Genomic DNA, 16,168 nt, shown 5'->3' with positions numbered 1-16,168 from the left:
AAGATGCCAAGAAAACCTCGATGATAGACGTTTCAAAATCAAGAACAATGGGGCTGAAAAAGAATTATTTTTTATTCTAGATATCTGGACAGTTTTGCAAATAACTTAAACTTTAAAACAAAACCTGGAAGCCATGTTACTTCAAATTTATGTTTGTTTTCACAGGTTATTTTATAGGCATTAGCTGAGAACATATTTCTAAACATTATTTATTTCCATAAAATATCTAAAAGAATTTGTTCAGCTGACCAAGCTAACAGTGTAACACTTCTGTAGGATAGTTTCTATAGAACCTGGTGGCGTTTTCATGGTCGGTAAACAGTGAGCTGACTGTTTACCAACTGTTTCTCCCAGCACAGCAACAGGAGCAGCAGCTGCTTTTCAGACCTTTATGGAGGAAAACATGATTGTTGGATAGGATCAGATTCATATTTTTTTGGCCGATTTATTGTGACCATAACCCAAAACCCAACAGCTGCCTCATGATACTGAGCACTAAGAACAGAACTAGAGGAAAGCTCTGCTGCCAATATGCTGTTAAAAATAAGGCAGTATAATGCAAACTGAACCAGCCAGACGCTGAATGTCATTCTATTTAAGGTTCAGAAACTTCAACCAGATCCCAAATATAAAAACTGGAATATAAAAACTGAGAAAAAGATGAACAATTATGTGTCTTTGAACAGGTCAGGATCTGTCTATGGCCTATTCAAAACCCGTTCATTATATTTTTAGACTAAATTATTCTTAGATAATCAGGTTTCAGTCTGAGCTGTTTTAGCGTCTCTGTCCCTTTAAATCCAGACAAGCTGCTGCTGGCCACGCCCCCAAATCAACGTTTACACTCCCAACAGATGCACAATTATACAACCATACGTCTTTGAAAAGCATCAATGGAGCCTCCTGCACAATCAACCACAATGCAGCAAGTCAACAACTAAACTCTCAGGGTCTTTTCCAGCAGCCGTTGTACAGCGGGAAAACCAGCTGACCAACCGCTGGAGATCAGGCCTAAACTAGGTTGCTAGGTAACGGGGCTGGAGATCAGCTGTGGTTGCTAGGTAACGGCATTTGACTTAACAATGGAAAGTTTTTGATCCGTTTCATTTTCCAGACACCAAAACAAACTTTTTGCCAAAGAACATCTGAGAGTTTTTTTAAAACCCAAAATGGAGAAACAAAAAACATGGAAGAAGTGAATTTTGCATCTTAGGTTCCAACTTATCTGAGTTCCCAGACATTATTTTACCATTCATGACTGACTTTCCCCTGACAACCACTGGACATTTTCCTTTAGCAGCGGCTCTTTGCTAAGTTTACAGAAAACCGATTTGCTTGTTCTGTGAAGGAAGAGACGTGCGTCACCTCTCTGTCTGGTTTGTGTGGCTTCATCAGCTCCACCACCTGCCCTCGCCGCACCAGGATCACCTGGGAGTCTCCCAGCCAGGCGACATGCAGCGTCCGGCCTCGCAGGAACGTCACCACCCCGGTGGTTCCACAGCGCAGGTGCTGCCGCAGACACACGGGAGAACTGGGTTTGCAACCGAATTATGACTTAATCATCTCTAGCCAATAAATGTAAGCAGTAAAACAGGACACATTCAAAACCAGGGCTGAAACGATTAATCAAATTAATCACGATAAATCGATTGTCAACTAATTTGCTATCCATTAATAAACTGGAGTGGAAAGAAAAAACTCAGCAGTTATTAAACCAAAACTGTAGAAACAATATATGCATTTTGTATTCAAGTTGAAAAACCTTCTTTGTAAATATTCCTTATCCAGAACTTTAGGATCAGTTTTAGCTTCACCAAGTTCAAATTCTGTTAAAGAAAATAAATTTATTAATCTATCTAATTATTAAAAAAATAATCCCCAGATCATAAATGCAGCATGTTGAACTTTTCTCATGTTTGGAGGATTTTAAGCTGCAGATTCATCGTTTGCTATAAATGATCAAAAGCTGTTGTTGCATTTTAGGTAATAAAATGTTCATTTTTTTCATTAAAAAAATCATTTCTTATTTGCATCTTTTAATGTACACTGCTCAAAAAAATAAAGGGAACACTCAAATAACACATCCTAGATCTGAATGAAAGAAATATTCTCATTGAATACTTTGTTCTGTACAAAGTTGAATGTGCTGACAACAAAATCACACAAAAATCATCAATGGAAATCAAATTTATTAACCAATGGAGGCCTGGATTTGGAGCCACACACAAAATTAAAGTGAAATAACACTACACGCTGATCCAACTTTAATGTAATATCCTTAAAACAAGTCAAAATGAGGCTCAGTATTGTGTGTGGCCTCCACGTGCCTGTATGACCTCCCTACAACGCCTGGGCATGCTCCTGATGAGGTGGCGGATGGTCTCCTGAGGGATCTCCTCCCAGACCTGGACTAAAGCATCCGCCAACTCCTGGACAGTCTGTGGTGCAACGTGACGTTGGTGGATGGAGCGAGACATGATGTCCCAGATGTGCTCAATCGGATTCAGGTCTGGGGAACGGGCTGGCCAGTCCATAGCTTCAATGCCTTCATCTTGCAGGAACTGCTGACACACTCCAGCCACATGAGGTCTAGCATTGTCCTGCATTAGGAGGAACCCAGGGCCAACCGCACCAGCATATGGTCTCACAAGGGGTCTGAGGATCTCATCTCGGTACCTAATGGCAGTCAGGCTACCTCTGGTGAGCACATGGAGGGCTGTGCGGCCCTCCAAAGAAATGCCACCCCACACCATTACTGACCCACCGCCAAACCAGTCATGCTGAAGGATGTTGCAGGCAGCAGACCGCTCTCCACGGCGTCTCCAGACTCTGTCACGTCTGTCACATGTGCTCAGTGTGAACCTGCTTTCATCTATGAAGAGCACAAGGCGCCAGTGGCGAATTTGCCAATCCTGGTGTTCTCTGGCAAATGCCAAGCGTCCTACACGGTGTTGGGCTGTGAGCACAACCCCCATCTGTGGACGTCGGGCCCTCATACCATCCTCATGGAGTCGGTTTCTAACCGTTTGTGCAGACACATGCACATTTGTGGCCTGCTGGAGGTCATTTTGCAGGGCTCTGGCAGTGCTCCTGCTGTTCCTTCTTGCACAAAGGCGGAGGTAGCGGTCCTGCTGCTGGGTTGTTGCCCTCCTACGGCCTCCTCCACGTCTCCTGGTGTACTGGCCTGTCTCCTGGTAGCGCCTCCAGCCTCTGGACACTACGCTGACAGACACAGCAAACCTTCTTGCCACAGCTCGCATTGATGTGCCATCCTGGATGAGCTGCGCTACCTGAGCCACTTGTGTGGGTTGTGGAGTCCGTCTCATGCTACCACGAGTGTGAAAGCACCACCAACATTCAAAACTGACCAAAACATCAGCCAGACAGCATAGGTACTGAGAAGTGGTCTGTGGTCCCAACTGCAGAACCACTCCTTTATTGAGTGTGTCTTGCTAATTGCCAATAATTTCCACCTGTTGTCTATTCCATTTGCACAACAGCAGGTGAAATTGATTGTCAATCAGTGTTGCTTCCTAAGTGGACAGTTTGATTTCACAGAAGTTTGATTTACTTGGAGTTATATTGTGTTGTTTAAGTGTTCCCTTTATTTTTTTGAGCAGTGTATTTCTAATATTGAAGAAAAACATTGGAATGAAAAATCTGCCCAATGTGCCCATTTTTATCCAATTAATTACAAAAATAATCGTTGGTTGCAGATGAGACAACACTGTAAAAAATAAAAACGTCATTGTGAGTAAAACCAGACAGGGTTCTGACGGAGGACGGGTCAGGGTTAAAGGTCAGGGTGGGGGTACCTCTCGTGAGGCTTTCTTCACGAAGCGCTCGTCCGTCAGCTTGAAGGCGCGGCACAGAGCGTCGCTGGGATCCTGGCTGAAGGATTCCTGGTGGAACAGGTTGACATGAAGGTGGTTGGCGGCATAAATAGCTGCATCCACGCCGCCGTGTCCGTCAAACACAGCAAAGAACGCCTGTTCCTCTTGATCCTGGGAGACAAACAGAAAAGCTTCAGCTCTGACATTCAGTCAATGAGTTTCTTACTGTGGGAAAAGCAGCAGCAGAGGAAGACGCCATGCTGACCTGCAGCTTTAATACCGCGGCACCTATAGACCCTGATCTTAAAATAGCCTCTACAGACTCCTGGTGGTTAGGGCATAGCATTTCTATAGAGCTGCAGCTCTGTAGAAATGCTACATGGAGCGACTGGCCTTGCTAAAGTGCTGCTCAGATCAACACCTGATTTCATATTGTGGCTCTTTCTTTTTTCCATCATGCAAACAAATATCTGCATGTTTGTTTGGTGAATATTTATATTTCCAGTTAGAAAATCAAAATGTAGAGCTCAGGTCTGATGAAAAAAAAATTCAACAAGATCAGTTATTTCATGTTTTCTTTTAAAATCCAAGTGAAAAACAAACAAATCTGTTGGCGGGAAAAATCAAGATGGATTAAATTTCCTGCATGGATGATTGATTATTGTTTATTAAAAATGTCTTGGCTTCTTTGTAAAACTGTCTAAAAAACAAGTTTGTTCAGAGAAATGTTTTGGTTTTCATTTAGTTTTTGCTCTGATCAGTTTGTGGTTTTTATTGTTATTTATGTTTCTCTAGTTTTAGTGCAGCACAGCTGAATCCAGACAAAACTAACAACTAACATTTTAGCAGCTTATAACATCTGATAAATAAATATCCTCTAAAAATGACTAAGAAAATGAACTGGTGTAAATCAATTTTACCTGAATGTTGAAGAGTGTGTTGAAGTCGGGGATGATGACGTGCTTGTCCTCCATCTTGCGCCTCATGTTCTTGATGGCATGGATGGACGTTTCGTAGTACGGCTGCGGGCGGCGGCGGAACGGCAGCTCCTTCTGCCACAGGCAGCAAATCTCAAACAGTCTGTTAAAAACCAACCGCGCCATCTTCACCGACTCCATCTCTGCAATCAACGCACAACCAGTCAGGAGAAACTTTTTCTCCTCACTTGCAAAAGACATTAAAAAGCACTTAAGATTTTATTGCCATGAACAAATTTAAAACTCTTTAAACAAAGAGTGTGAATGCTGTTCAGTTATTTTATTAAGTCTTCATTCTACATTCTGTTTTTAGTAGTTTTATTTTGTGTATTTTAGTGGAGCTGTGATAAACGAAGCAGGACGAGTTTCCAAACGAGTCTCCCGTGCCTGAAAAGCAGGCAGAGAGAAAGAAAACATCGACAGTTGTTGCTTTTTGGCATCTTTGGGTCTCCATGGAGGCCGTTTAGTTTGAGGCGTTTGCAGCAAAGGAGCCAATAATCGCATTTTGATTATTGGCAAATAATCAAAATGCACATCTATGACACATCTATAATTTACATGTGTGCTCTCTAAAATAATTAATTTTGCAAAAATGAGACTGTGCACAATAATTTACTAGTCTGAAGAATCCAGACTTTACAGCAAAAACACTTTTGACCCGTTTGTTGGATCATTTTAAAACTTTTTGGCCAATGGCTCTGCTCCTTTTCATCACAGGGAAAAATGATTGTGTTGGAACTGCTTGAACCTACTTAAACATCTAAATTAACAAATAAATATTAAATATAACCTGAATTCAATGTCAAAATAAATAGAAGTCGTAAACCAGATGTGACTGAACTATGAAAAAATTCCACATTTTCCACAAATTAAATCTTCAAACAGAAAATTTGATTAATCAATAAAATGTGATTTTTATTCATCAGCATAAAGGAAGCAGCAAACAAATAAATACGTCATTAGTTGCAGATTTGTTCTTAATATCCACATATTAATTTTTTATTATTTATTTTCTGTTGGTTTTTTGCATTCAATTTGAATGAAAATCTGAAGTTTCTGCTTGGAAGGAAGCAACATTTATTTTTAACTGTTTGCGACAACAGAGAGAACAAAGAACCAAAACTTCAAAATGTTAGCATTGCATAATAGTTTGTTTTTCATTTTGAAGATTACGTAAGAGAAACAAAACAGATTAATACATTAATGTGAGTAAAATATTCGCTGATCTATAAACGAGGGACGCCATTTCACGAAGCCGCGGCGTCCGGCTGTGACTGAACGTCCTATCGCCCTCTAGTGGTCAAATCCCTCTTAATGCACCCAGAGAGGAGAAGTGGGACGCGGCCCTGGAGGTTCGTGGCTGAGTGTGAGGGACGAACTGAGAGGGAGACCTAATTTGTTTGAGAGAGCGATTCCCCGGCGACTCACGTGGCAACGGGTCGGCGCCGTCTTCTACGGCCTTGTTGAGGTTCTGGATGGACAGATCGGACTGGAGCAGGCTGTCTGCGGTGGCGCGGGCCAGAGCGGCCGCCAGCGAGCAGGGGCAGTTACTGTGGAGAGACAGGTTGGTAATCAATCCCTCAATCAATCTATAATCAATCAATCAATACATTAATAAATCCATCAACCAATCAATCAATCAATGGAGTTTATTGGTGCGGTATTGATCGGGTCAGAATGTGGAATCCATTTACCTTCAATCTAGGCTGAAACCATTAATCACATTAATTGATTATTGAAGTAATCATCAACTAATTTAGTCAATGATTGATCAATAACTGGACAAATCGACGTTCTCCAGCTGCTGCTGCCGTTCTGACTAAAACCAGGCAGATAAATTGCATCAGATCTCAAGTCCTTAAACTCATAAAAATGGTTAAAACTGTGGAACAAAGTTAGTATGGCCTTGTTGCTATAGCAACGATAAAACTGCAAACTTCTGTTTCCTTGAGCTGCTTAGTTCAGCTCATAAACAATTATTGGCAACTGGCTTGTTGCCGGATGCCATCGATTTATTTTGGACGTTAATATTTACACTCCAATAAAACAAAAAAAAAATGAAATAGACAAAACATGAAACTACTTTAATATCAGCCGGTTCCAGTTACCAAACACAAGATTATCAAAACCTCAAATATTTTCCGACATGTTTTGGTCTATAGCCATGTTAATAAGATGCTAGAGAAAATTTTCCTGGAATCTTTTTTACATAGAGCTGCCCCTCCTCCACCTATTGCTGCATCATGTTGATCAGCTGCCTGAAGGAAATCTCCTACATATTTCATTTACAATAAAGTCAAATGAATTCTTCTGTCCAATAATTGCCTGAACCGGCTCGTCTTTGCAGGACTGCGGGGAACACCCTGGGCAGATTGCCACAACAAATTCAGTTGCTTGGAAATGTTTCTGTCACAAAGACTGGACAGGCATGGAGAGGAACCAGATGTTTCAAAGCAAAGAGCGACATTTCTGGCAACAGACTCACTCTGGAGGCAAATGTTGGTAGATTAACGGCCTCATAGTGGGAATAAGCTACATTGCCCTCAACAGGAAACCTTTAATCAGCACTTCCTCTTCAGTTCATTCTGGTTCATATTAATTGAAACCTAGCAGGCCAGCAGAATCCTCAAAGGCTGCATTGCATTTAATTTCCAAATAATAAATGAACATGTTTTTTCTGAGCACAACACTTTGTAATTCTGCTGCATCCAGTGTGAAAGGCCTTCAGAGGCTCATGCATCACGAGTTTAATTAATGAAAACTCTCACAGCGCTAAGCCTCAACATCTGTAAGGAACTCAAGCCTGCATGTTTCTGCCAACAGAGACGAGCGAATGAGCTCATTTCATCCATAACGCTGGAATCGTTCAAATACGCAGACGCTTTTAAATAAGACAGGAAGGTCAGACGTAAACATTAGCATAAATAAATATTTATTTATTAGTATGAGCTTGAGTGGAGAAGTCCAGAGCATTTACAACATACCTGAAGCTGATAAACATCAGACTGATTGTATTTTGAAACATGTGATAGAAATGTTCATGTATGACTCAGACTCAAGCTAACAGCTATTTGAAGTCAAGATATAAACTACTGAGTGAAGCTAACATTTGCTCAGAGTGAAATTAAATATTTATAGACAAGCTATGCTAGCAGCACCATGCAGTTAAGCTAACAGGAACACAAAGTGAAGCTAACTGACTGAATTTTAAGACAACTCCTCCTATTTAATAACTTGAAGTCAAACAAACAGCTACTGAAACTAAGAGAAGCTCAATATGAAACTAGCGGCTAAACTAGCAGCTAATCAGAGTTCCTGCTCCTCTCTTTCTGTCAACACATTACAGCGTTTGAAAAAGTTTAACCCTGAAGTAGTTCCAGGAAATGTTTTTATTTCCATGGAAGCTACAGCAACTACAAATAACCTGACGATTAACTGACAGAAATAATGAACCCTTTCATGCATAGTGGTCACTATCGAAAAGCCATTTTCTTCTGCTTCTTGTGGATTTTTATGTCATAAAAGCACACAGACCACTGAAGTGGACACTAATGCATCGTAAAATACACCATCAACTACTGACCATCAGCTGCAAATGCAAGAAATTATTTTTGTTAAATCCAATATGGCTGACAGACAAAAAAGCATGCCGACTGACCAGATCCCTCCTTCTACTGTAGATGACTCTAAAGCTATTGTGACATCAGGTAACCCTTATAGAACAAAGCTACTGATGTGTTTTTCAAATAACAACTTTGTATTTGGAGAAAATTACAATTGATCACCTAAAAAAAATCTAATTAATAAAACGTTTACTAATTTTTTTTCCAACCTTTTTTATGCCTTAAGAAAATAAAAAAAATAGAAAAAATCCTGACACAAAGGATCATAATTCATGCATGAAAAGGTTAGAAGTATCTAAAAGTCATTTAGTCATTTCCTCACGGACTGAATGAACCAATTATTAGTGATGTACTTTCTGCACTTTAGTGCAGTTATTATTATTCATGATCCTCAAACTTTTAGTAAAATTATCAAACCCTATTTGTCTTTGCAGCTCCATCATTTTATCAAAATATGAAGCAGAACTCAGTTTTCACCTGAACAGAGATCCAATATTAACAAAAAACTGCCGTGGTGGCGGAGGGGCAACGTGGCCTCGACGCGGCTGTCGTGGGTTCGACTCCCGGACCCGACGACGTTTACCGCATGTCTTCCCCTTTTCTGTCAGCCTACTTTGAAAAAGGGACACTAGAGCCACAAATAGACGGTGATGAAAAATAAATAGAAAAAAAAGAAAACTGATCATTTCCTAATGTTCACTATATCCTATTGTTTCTCAATATCAGGATTTGTTTGAATGACATAATACTGTAAATGTGGGTCAAGTATCATCTGCATCAGAATCCTGTCCAACCGCTGGAACACAGCTCACCAATCAATCAATCAATCAATCAATTAATACATTTCATCAAACTGTTATGGGTTCATATCCAAGGAAATTAGATATTTAGAAAAATAAATTCGGACAAATATTGAAAAAACATGTACATCTCTCATATTATTAGAGGTTATGACAATCTTCTTCAAACAATGTATGAAAAACAGGCAGTAAACAAACATCTAACTGTGGTTTGATTATTTTCTAGATATGATCTGCAGCAAATTCAGCATATTTCTAGAGTTATGGTGGCTTCTCGTTCTTCTCGGAGCTCAATTCTCAATTCTCATTCTTCTCCCCCCCTGCGCAACTGGCTGCTAGACTTCCTCTCCGACAGACCTCAGTCAGTCCGGATCGGACAACACACCTCCGATGTCATCACCCTCAGCACAGGCTCCCCTCAGGGCTGCGTCCTGAGCCCTCTGCTGTTCACTCTGATGACACACGACTGCGTCCCCAGGTTCGCCACCAACCACATCGTGAAGTTCGCGGACGACACAACGGTGGTGGGCCTCATCAGAGACGACAACGACCTGGACTACAGAGAGGAGGTGGAGCAGCTGGTGGACTGGTGCAGAGACAACAGCCTGATCCTGAACGTTGACAAGACGAAGGAGATGATCGTCGACTTCAGGAAGAACCGGCCCAGCCACGCTCCACTGCTCATCAACAGCTCGGCTGTGGAGGTGGTCAGCAGCACCAAATTCCTGGGGCTGCACATCACTAACGACCTCACCTGGACTGTGAACACCACGTCTCTGGTCAAGAGGGCACAGAAACGCTTGTACTTCCTGCGGAGGATGAGAAGACCACACCTGCCCCCGCCCATCCTCAAGACGTTCTACAGAAGCACCATAGAGAGCATTCTGACCAGCTGCCTCTCTGTGTGGTGTGGAGGCTGCAGCGCCTCCGACTGGAAGAACGTGAGGAGAGTGGTGCGGACAGCAGAGAGGATCATCCGGGCCCCTCTTCCCTCCATTCAGGACATTTCATCCCAGCGCTGCGTGTCCCAAGGCCGAAACATCGTCAGTGACCCCTCACACCCCCACCATGGACTGTTCTCCCTGCTGCCCTCTGGAAAGAGGTTCTGCAGCATCCGGTGCAGGTCCACCTGGTTCTGAAACAGCTTTTTCCCACTTGCCATCAGACTGCTGAACTCTTAACTGGACTGCACTTAAAATCTGGTCTCCACTTTATACCTTGCACATGTACAGAGCTAAATAACTTCTATTTTACTGTCATTCCTGCACTTTATATTTTATATTTTATATTCATATTTTATACTGTATTTTATTTTATTCTGGAGTAACCTCACAACATTGGAACCTCAAACATTGTTCTGAGCCGTATGCAACGAAATTTCGTTCTGTATTCACCCTGTGCATGAAAATGACAATAAAGTCAGTCTAAGTCTAAGTCAATAAATTTTCAAAATTCTCAGGCGGAAAAACAACATTAATTCCAACTGAAGCTGTAATTCTGACCAGGAAAGTTAAACCTTTTCAGTAAATCCATAAACTAATCACTTCTAATAGTTTGAATCTCGTTAATCCACATTTTCATCGTTTCCTCTGAGCGGGTCAGCGCCAGTCCAGGTCCAACTTCTTGGATAAGATGTCTGTTATCTTTTACATTTCTTTTTATTCTCTCTTTATTCTGCTAAAATTAATAGTGACTTATTTAATTATTTAATTTCGCTTTGGGATCAATAAAGTATTTTTAATTTGAAATAAACCAATAATTGACAGGGGAAGGACTGATGGACGTTCAACAGTCACTGCTGGTGCAAATATTCGTTTATTATCGAATTTCTATTAAATGTGGTTTAAATTAAAACTGAAAAATAAATCTATAAACCGTTTGGTTTCTGCCACTTCTGTTAAGATGAGAGAACAAATTTATCTTTCATATTCATCAACAATTTAATTTTACATAATTGCAGCTATTGGAATCAATATTTTAAAAAGTTAAACTATGTCTACTACTGTTAATGAAACATTTGATCCCACTTGATTATTGTTATGAATATTGCCGCGTTCTACGAACAAACGAGGGAATTAATCCAGTTTTTGTCGTTTTATTGAACTTATTAAATTCCAGTTTGTCGTAGCTAAAGGAAAATAAAACCAGTGAAGAAAAACTGAAAACTGTTTCAGTTTGTGTCGGCTTCACTGAGAAACATGAAAATGTTTCATATTTAGTCAAAATAATTATAGCAAAACTTTGTAACATAAGACTCCAGTAACGTAATTATATCAATATATTCAGTAATATATCAGAGCTGCTACAGTCAGAACGGCAGGTTACAGTGTGATGCATTCAATATTGTAGGAAAAAAGAGTTTCATGTTCTTAATGTCTGATTGGCCATAATTATTTGTAGAATTCATCATCGCCAACAGGGCGGCGACAAGAGAGAGAATGTTTTCTATCAGGGTGGCAGCTCCGCCCAATTAGCCCAGCCCCTGTAACTCCGCCCCTTTACATCCACCTGTTAGCTCCGCCCCTGTAGCTCCGCCCCTTTATCTATCCAATTATAAAGGGATTGATCAATATTTCATTCATTATGAATCTAATCAGCTCCAAGCTAACGGTTCATTTTGGGTCTAAAGGAGCTTAGGGTTTCGGCTGCTCTGCAGTTTTCTTGAAGTTTGTTCCAGATCTGTGGTGCATAGACGCTGAAAGCTGCTTCTTCATGTTAGGTTCTGGTTCTGGATGCAGACCACCGTCACCGTGTCCAGTCTCAGGAAAACGCTGCGCTGCTTTTCTGACTCATCTAAGGAGTTTTTGTGAGCACAATCTGTTACTAAAGCATGTTAAATATTTATTATATTTAGATGGAGAGTTGGAGCCAAGCTGCAGTGACGGATGTTGGAGTTCTGGTTCTGTCAGGTCCTTGAATTTATTCTCAAACTGGGTCAAGGGCTGGCAGCGGAGCATCTGCCCCCGTAACGCGGTTACCATGGCGATCTCTAGAGAAAAGTTGCACTTGAAGAAACGTCCGCTCCGAAATACCGTGTTCTGATTCTGAGACAAACATCACAGTTCAGAGGAAAAGCTTCGCTGTCATGATGTTTTTATTTTATTTTTACATTTTTTATGTTGAGGTTTATTCATGACAACAAGATCAAATATTTCCAGTCACTTTATCCAGAACCAGTTCAGTTTTGTCCAAACTAAACCGGGTTAGTCGGAACCACAGGCTGATAAAAATACACCATACAATTTATTTCAATAAATTTACCGACTTTAAGATTAGAATAGAATTTCAATGTAAATGTTTCCTGGTTGAATTTGTGTCTGAATCATTTTGTTGATTTGATATCAAGTTTTTTATTATTAGGCAGAAAAACTAAATGGCATAAATAAAAAATATGAAACACTTTTATCCACAAAACTGATTATTAAATGTACAACTGATAATTCTCAGGATCTGTTAAAGTGGCATTAACTGTAGCTGGCTCTACGTGATATTCATAAGCTGTAGTCATAATTAATGGCATTTTATGGGTTAAATTTTATTCTGACAATTTGGAGCTAAAACACAAAGTCTCTGGATTAAATAAACTGGGTGAGATTATTTTCATTTAAACGCAGATCTGCTAAAATATTCTGATGTCTTATCAATATATAAACTCTTTTATTACTCCTCCATGTTTCCATTCATAGAAACGCTGCATGTTCGCCGGTTCACCACAGGGGGACGGAGCCCGAGCCGACTGCTCCGATTGGCCGTCGGCCGCCAAGGAGACGGCGCGGCGCTCCAATGGCGGCTTTGCAGGCCGCAACATCACAGTGAGGTCATGTGGAGCAGAGGAGGATTACAGGGGAGCTTAATCTCCGACTGGTTTAACTGGAAACCAGCTGGAGCGATCAGACCCTCCACTGCTCTGGTGTTTTCAGAGAAAACAGAACTACAAACATGGCAGACCCACAGGAAGAGCAACACAAACGCATCATAAATAACAGCAGCACAAACATGCTTCCTTTGTTTTCAGCTCAGTCATTCGGATGAAACTAAACAAAAGGTTTTGAAGGAAGATTTTCCAGCCATTTCCTCAAATTTTCAGTTTATGTTTTACCAAATTTAATGAAGCTTCATAAAGTCCATCTCAGAACATTTTGTCTAGAATTTTTCCTTTTGCTGTTTACCTGTAAATGTTGCTATAAAGCCTTGTAAAAGCATTCATATGAACTTATACAAGTTATTCTCAGGCCAAAAACGTCAACGCATTAATTTTGATTAATTAATTTATTCATTCATTAATTTAATGCCTTAAAATTTCAACCCAATTACTACATTCTTTTATTCACAAGCAAAAGTCCGGAGCAGAACCTTTGTATTGTGTTTCTGGTACGCCCGTAAATCCGACGCACAACAGACAAAGAAAGAGCAACTGAGACAAATCGTCTTCTCTCGACCCACAAAGGGTTAATTTCTGCTTCAAACGATCTGATTGGACGTTGGAAAGCACTACTGTTGTGTTTAAGATGTGCTAAAAGGAGTTAGCATATCAGCAAAGCTGTGCTACCCAAAAAATAGCATCTGAATGCTAACAGGTAGCAGCTAAACTAGTGTCAATGTCCACAGTAGTGGCTAACCCCAATGTTAGCATCCACACTAGCAGCTAATGCTAATGTTAGCGTCTACAGCCCACATTTCAGTGGCTTTCTGAGTGATCAGACCTTCTGAAACATTTTGCTCCAAACTGATGGATGAATATAAAAAGTATAAATATCTGACGTTGAGCTCAGATCCAGTTTTATTCAATAATTTAGCAGCAAAAAGGGGTTTTGAATTGAAAACCTAAATGTTTCTGTTAATATGTTTCTTTGATTAAAATGTGAGACCCTGTAACAATTACAATAATCCCACCACTAGTTACTTTGAGGTAGACCAACACATATAATTATGTAAACATTTTTAAAACATTTGTGCTAATAGAAAGAGAAAACATTTCCCTGACACCACTAAATGAAATCCTGTGAAACATTTCTGCTAATTATAAAACGGATCATTTCATCTGTTAGACTCTCGATGTGCCTCAGATTTTTTTGCTGAAATCTTTTTTTGCACATTTATTCATGCTGATTATTACATGCATAGCAATGAGAAGGAGAACAGCAGAATAGAATAGAATAGAATAGAATTCAACTTTATTGTCATTGCACTGTCACAAGTACAAGCAACGAGATGTAGTTTGCATCTATCCAGAAGTGCTCTACGAGATATAAATATTTATTTATATTTATTTATTTATTTATTTATTTATTTATTTATTTATTTATTTATTTATTTATTTATGTACAAGACTATAAGGGGTTATAGCAAGAGATATACTGTAGATATTGTGTAGAAATATAAATATGGGAGCTATATGCACAGATTATACAGAATATCTAAGACTGTTAGGGAATGGATTATAGATAAATAATGGCAGATAAAATTTACAGGTACAGAACAGTAATGATGGATGTTTACGGATCCATTTGAACATTTATTTAGCAACGGGAATCGACAATAAGACTGAAACAATAATTTCATTAATCAATGATAGAAATAATTGTCAACTAATTTAGTAATTGATTAATCATTAATCATCCAGACTCCAAAAAAGACCATTTGCTGAAAGAACAGAGTCCATAGTCAGAGTTTTTGTTACCTAATCGATTTTTACATAATCACAATATTTGACCTTTTTCTATTAGTATGAAAAAACTCAAACTGAGCAATATGTAACTAATAACAGCTAATAAAAAGTAGCAAACAAACCTTAACAACTAACTGAATTAGACAAAGTCCCAGCAAAATAAAACTAGAGTAGAATGAGAAGCAAGCGGTTGTGAAGCTGCCAGGCGGCGTAGCCGTCGTACCGAGTGTTAGCAGATGACTCATGTGTGCAGATTTTTCTTCATCGCTTTCTACAAGCTTCCTCTCTTCTACAGAATTAGCCCCGCAGCAGAGCAGCAAGGTTGTTTCCATCGCAACGCAGAGGAAAGTGACTGACAGTCGGCAGCGTCGCTCCTTCTGCTGCCAGACCAGAACAAGCTCCCACTTCATTATTCTAAATATTGAGCCTTTCCTGAGCCAAGTGGAGGTGAGAGAGGAGATCCACGGGAAGTCGCTCGGCTCCGTTTGGCCGGCATTCCCCAATCGCCGGCATTCCTCAGATCCGGCCTAAAAAGCACCGCTGCCTTTTTTCCAAGCATCAGAGAGAAAAGCTTCAGGCTGTTACCAGCCGTTTTTTCCAAGCGTATTTCCAAATGAAATGTTGAATTAGTGTTATGTGAACACAATATTCTCAAGAGGGCATGAGAGGATTATATAACAAACTCTGTGCCAGGAATACCTCAGATTGTGGCGTTTTCTGCTCCGACTCCCTTCAAAAAGGTTTTTTAAATGACTTTGATGAATTAATTTGTCTCCTTGGTTCACACACACCATGTGGCGCTTTGGTCTGTTACAGTTCTCTCTGGCAGTTTGATAGAGAGCAGCAGGGATCCGCTGAAGCCGCCTCTACTGAGTCGGAAATCAACAAATAATTCCATCCTTTCTGCACAGCCGAGGGTAAAATTCTTTGTTTCTTCCCCTCTTTCCGTTTCCACCAGGCCGAGGCGTCCAGATACAAATGACTGGACGAAAAGCTTTAAGGCTCTATTAGACAATTATGTCACAGTCATGCAGATCCCATCATCATCATAGGGATTATAGGGGCAGCATTATGTTTTCCAGGCACAGAAGCCATTTTATAGCACAATCAGAGAAATGTTACACATATCAAATATGACACTGCAAAAACACAAAATCCTACTATTTTTGATCGATTTTTAGGCAGATATCTTAATTAGCTTGAAATAAGACAAAACTAACTTACAAGTAACAAGAGTTTCAATAATTTATTAATGTTGATTTAAAAA

General features: G+C 40.0%; 1 protein-coding gene across 1 annotated transcript in view; it reads right to left on the bottom strand.

Annotated features, from left to right (window-relative positions):
• Nucleotides 1–16,168, bottom strand: part of ppm1e (protein phosphatase, Mg2+/Mn2+ dependent 1E) — a 50,233-nt gene that overhangs the window by 10,891 nt on the left and 23,174 nt on the right. The window contains exons 3-6 of the mRNA XM_023342038.1: nt 6,239–6,360; nt 4,754–4,953; nt 3,816–4,004; nt 1,366–1,509 (exon numbers count right to left, since the gene is read on the bottom strand). Coding sequence (XP_023197806.1) covers nt 1,366–1,509; nt 3,816–4,004; nt 4,754–4,953; nt 6,239–6,360 — 655 coding nt within the window. The remainder of the gene's footprint in view (nt 1–1,365; nt 1,510–3,815; nt 4,005–4,753; nt 4,954–6,238; nt 6,361–16,168) is intronic.

This window comes from Xiphophorus maculatus, chromosome 11 (assembly GCF_002775205.1).
Source record: "Xiphophorus maculatus strain JP 163 A chromosome 11, X_maculatus-5.0-male, whole genome shotgun sequence".
NCBI classification, from domain to species: domain Eukaryota; kingdom Metazoa; phylum Chordata; class Actinopteri; order Cyprinodontiformes; family Poeciliidae; genus Xiphophorus; species Xiphophorus maculatus.
Note: the sequence above shows the minus strand (reverse complement) of the source record. Positions and strands in the feature narration are given on the sequence as shown.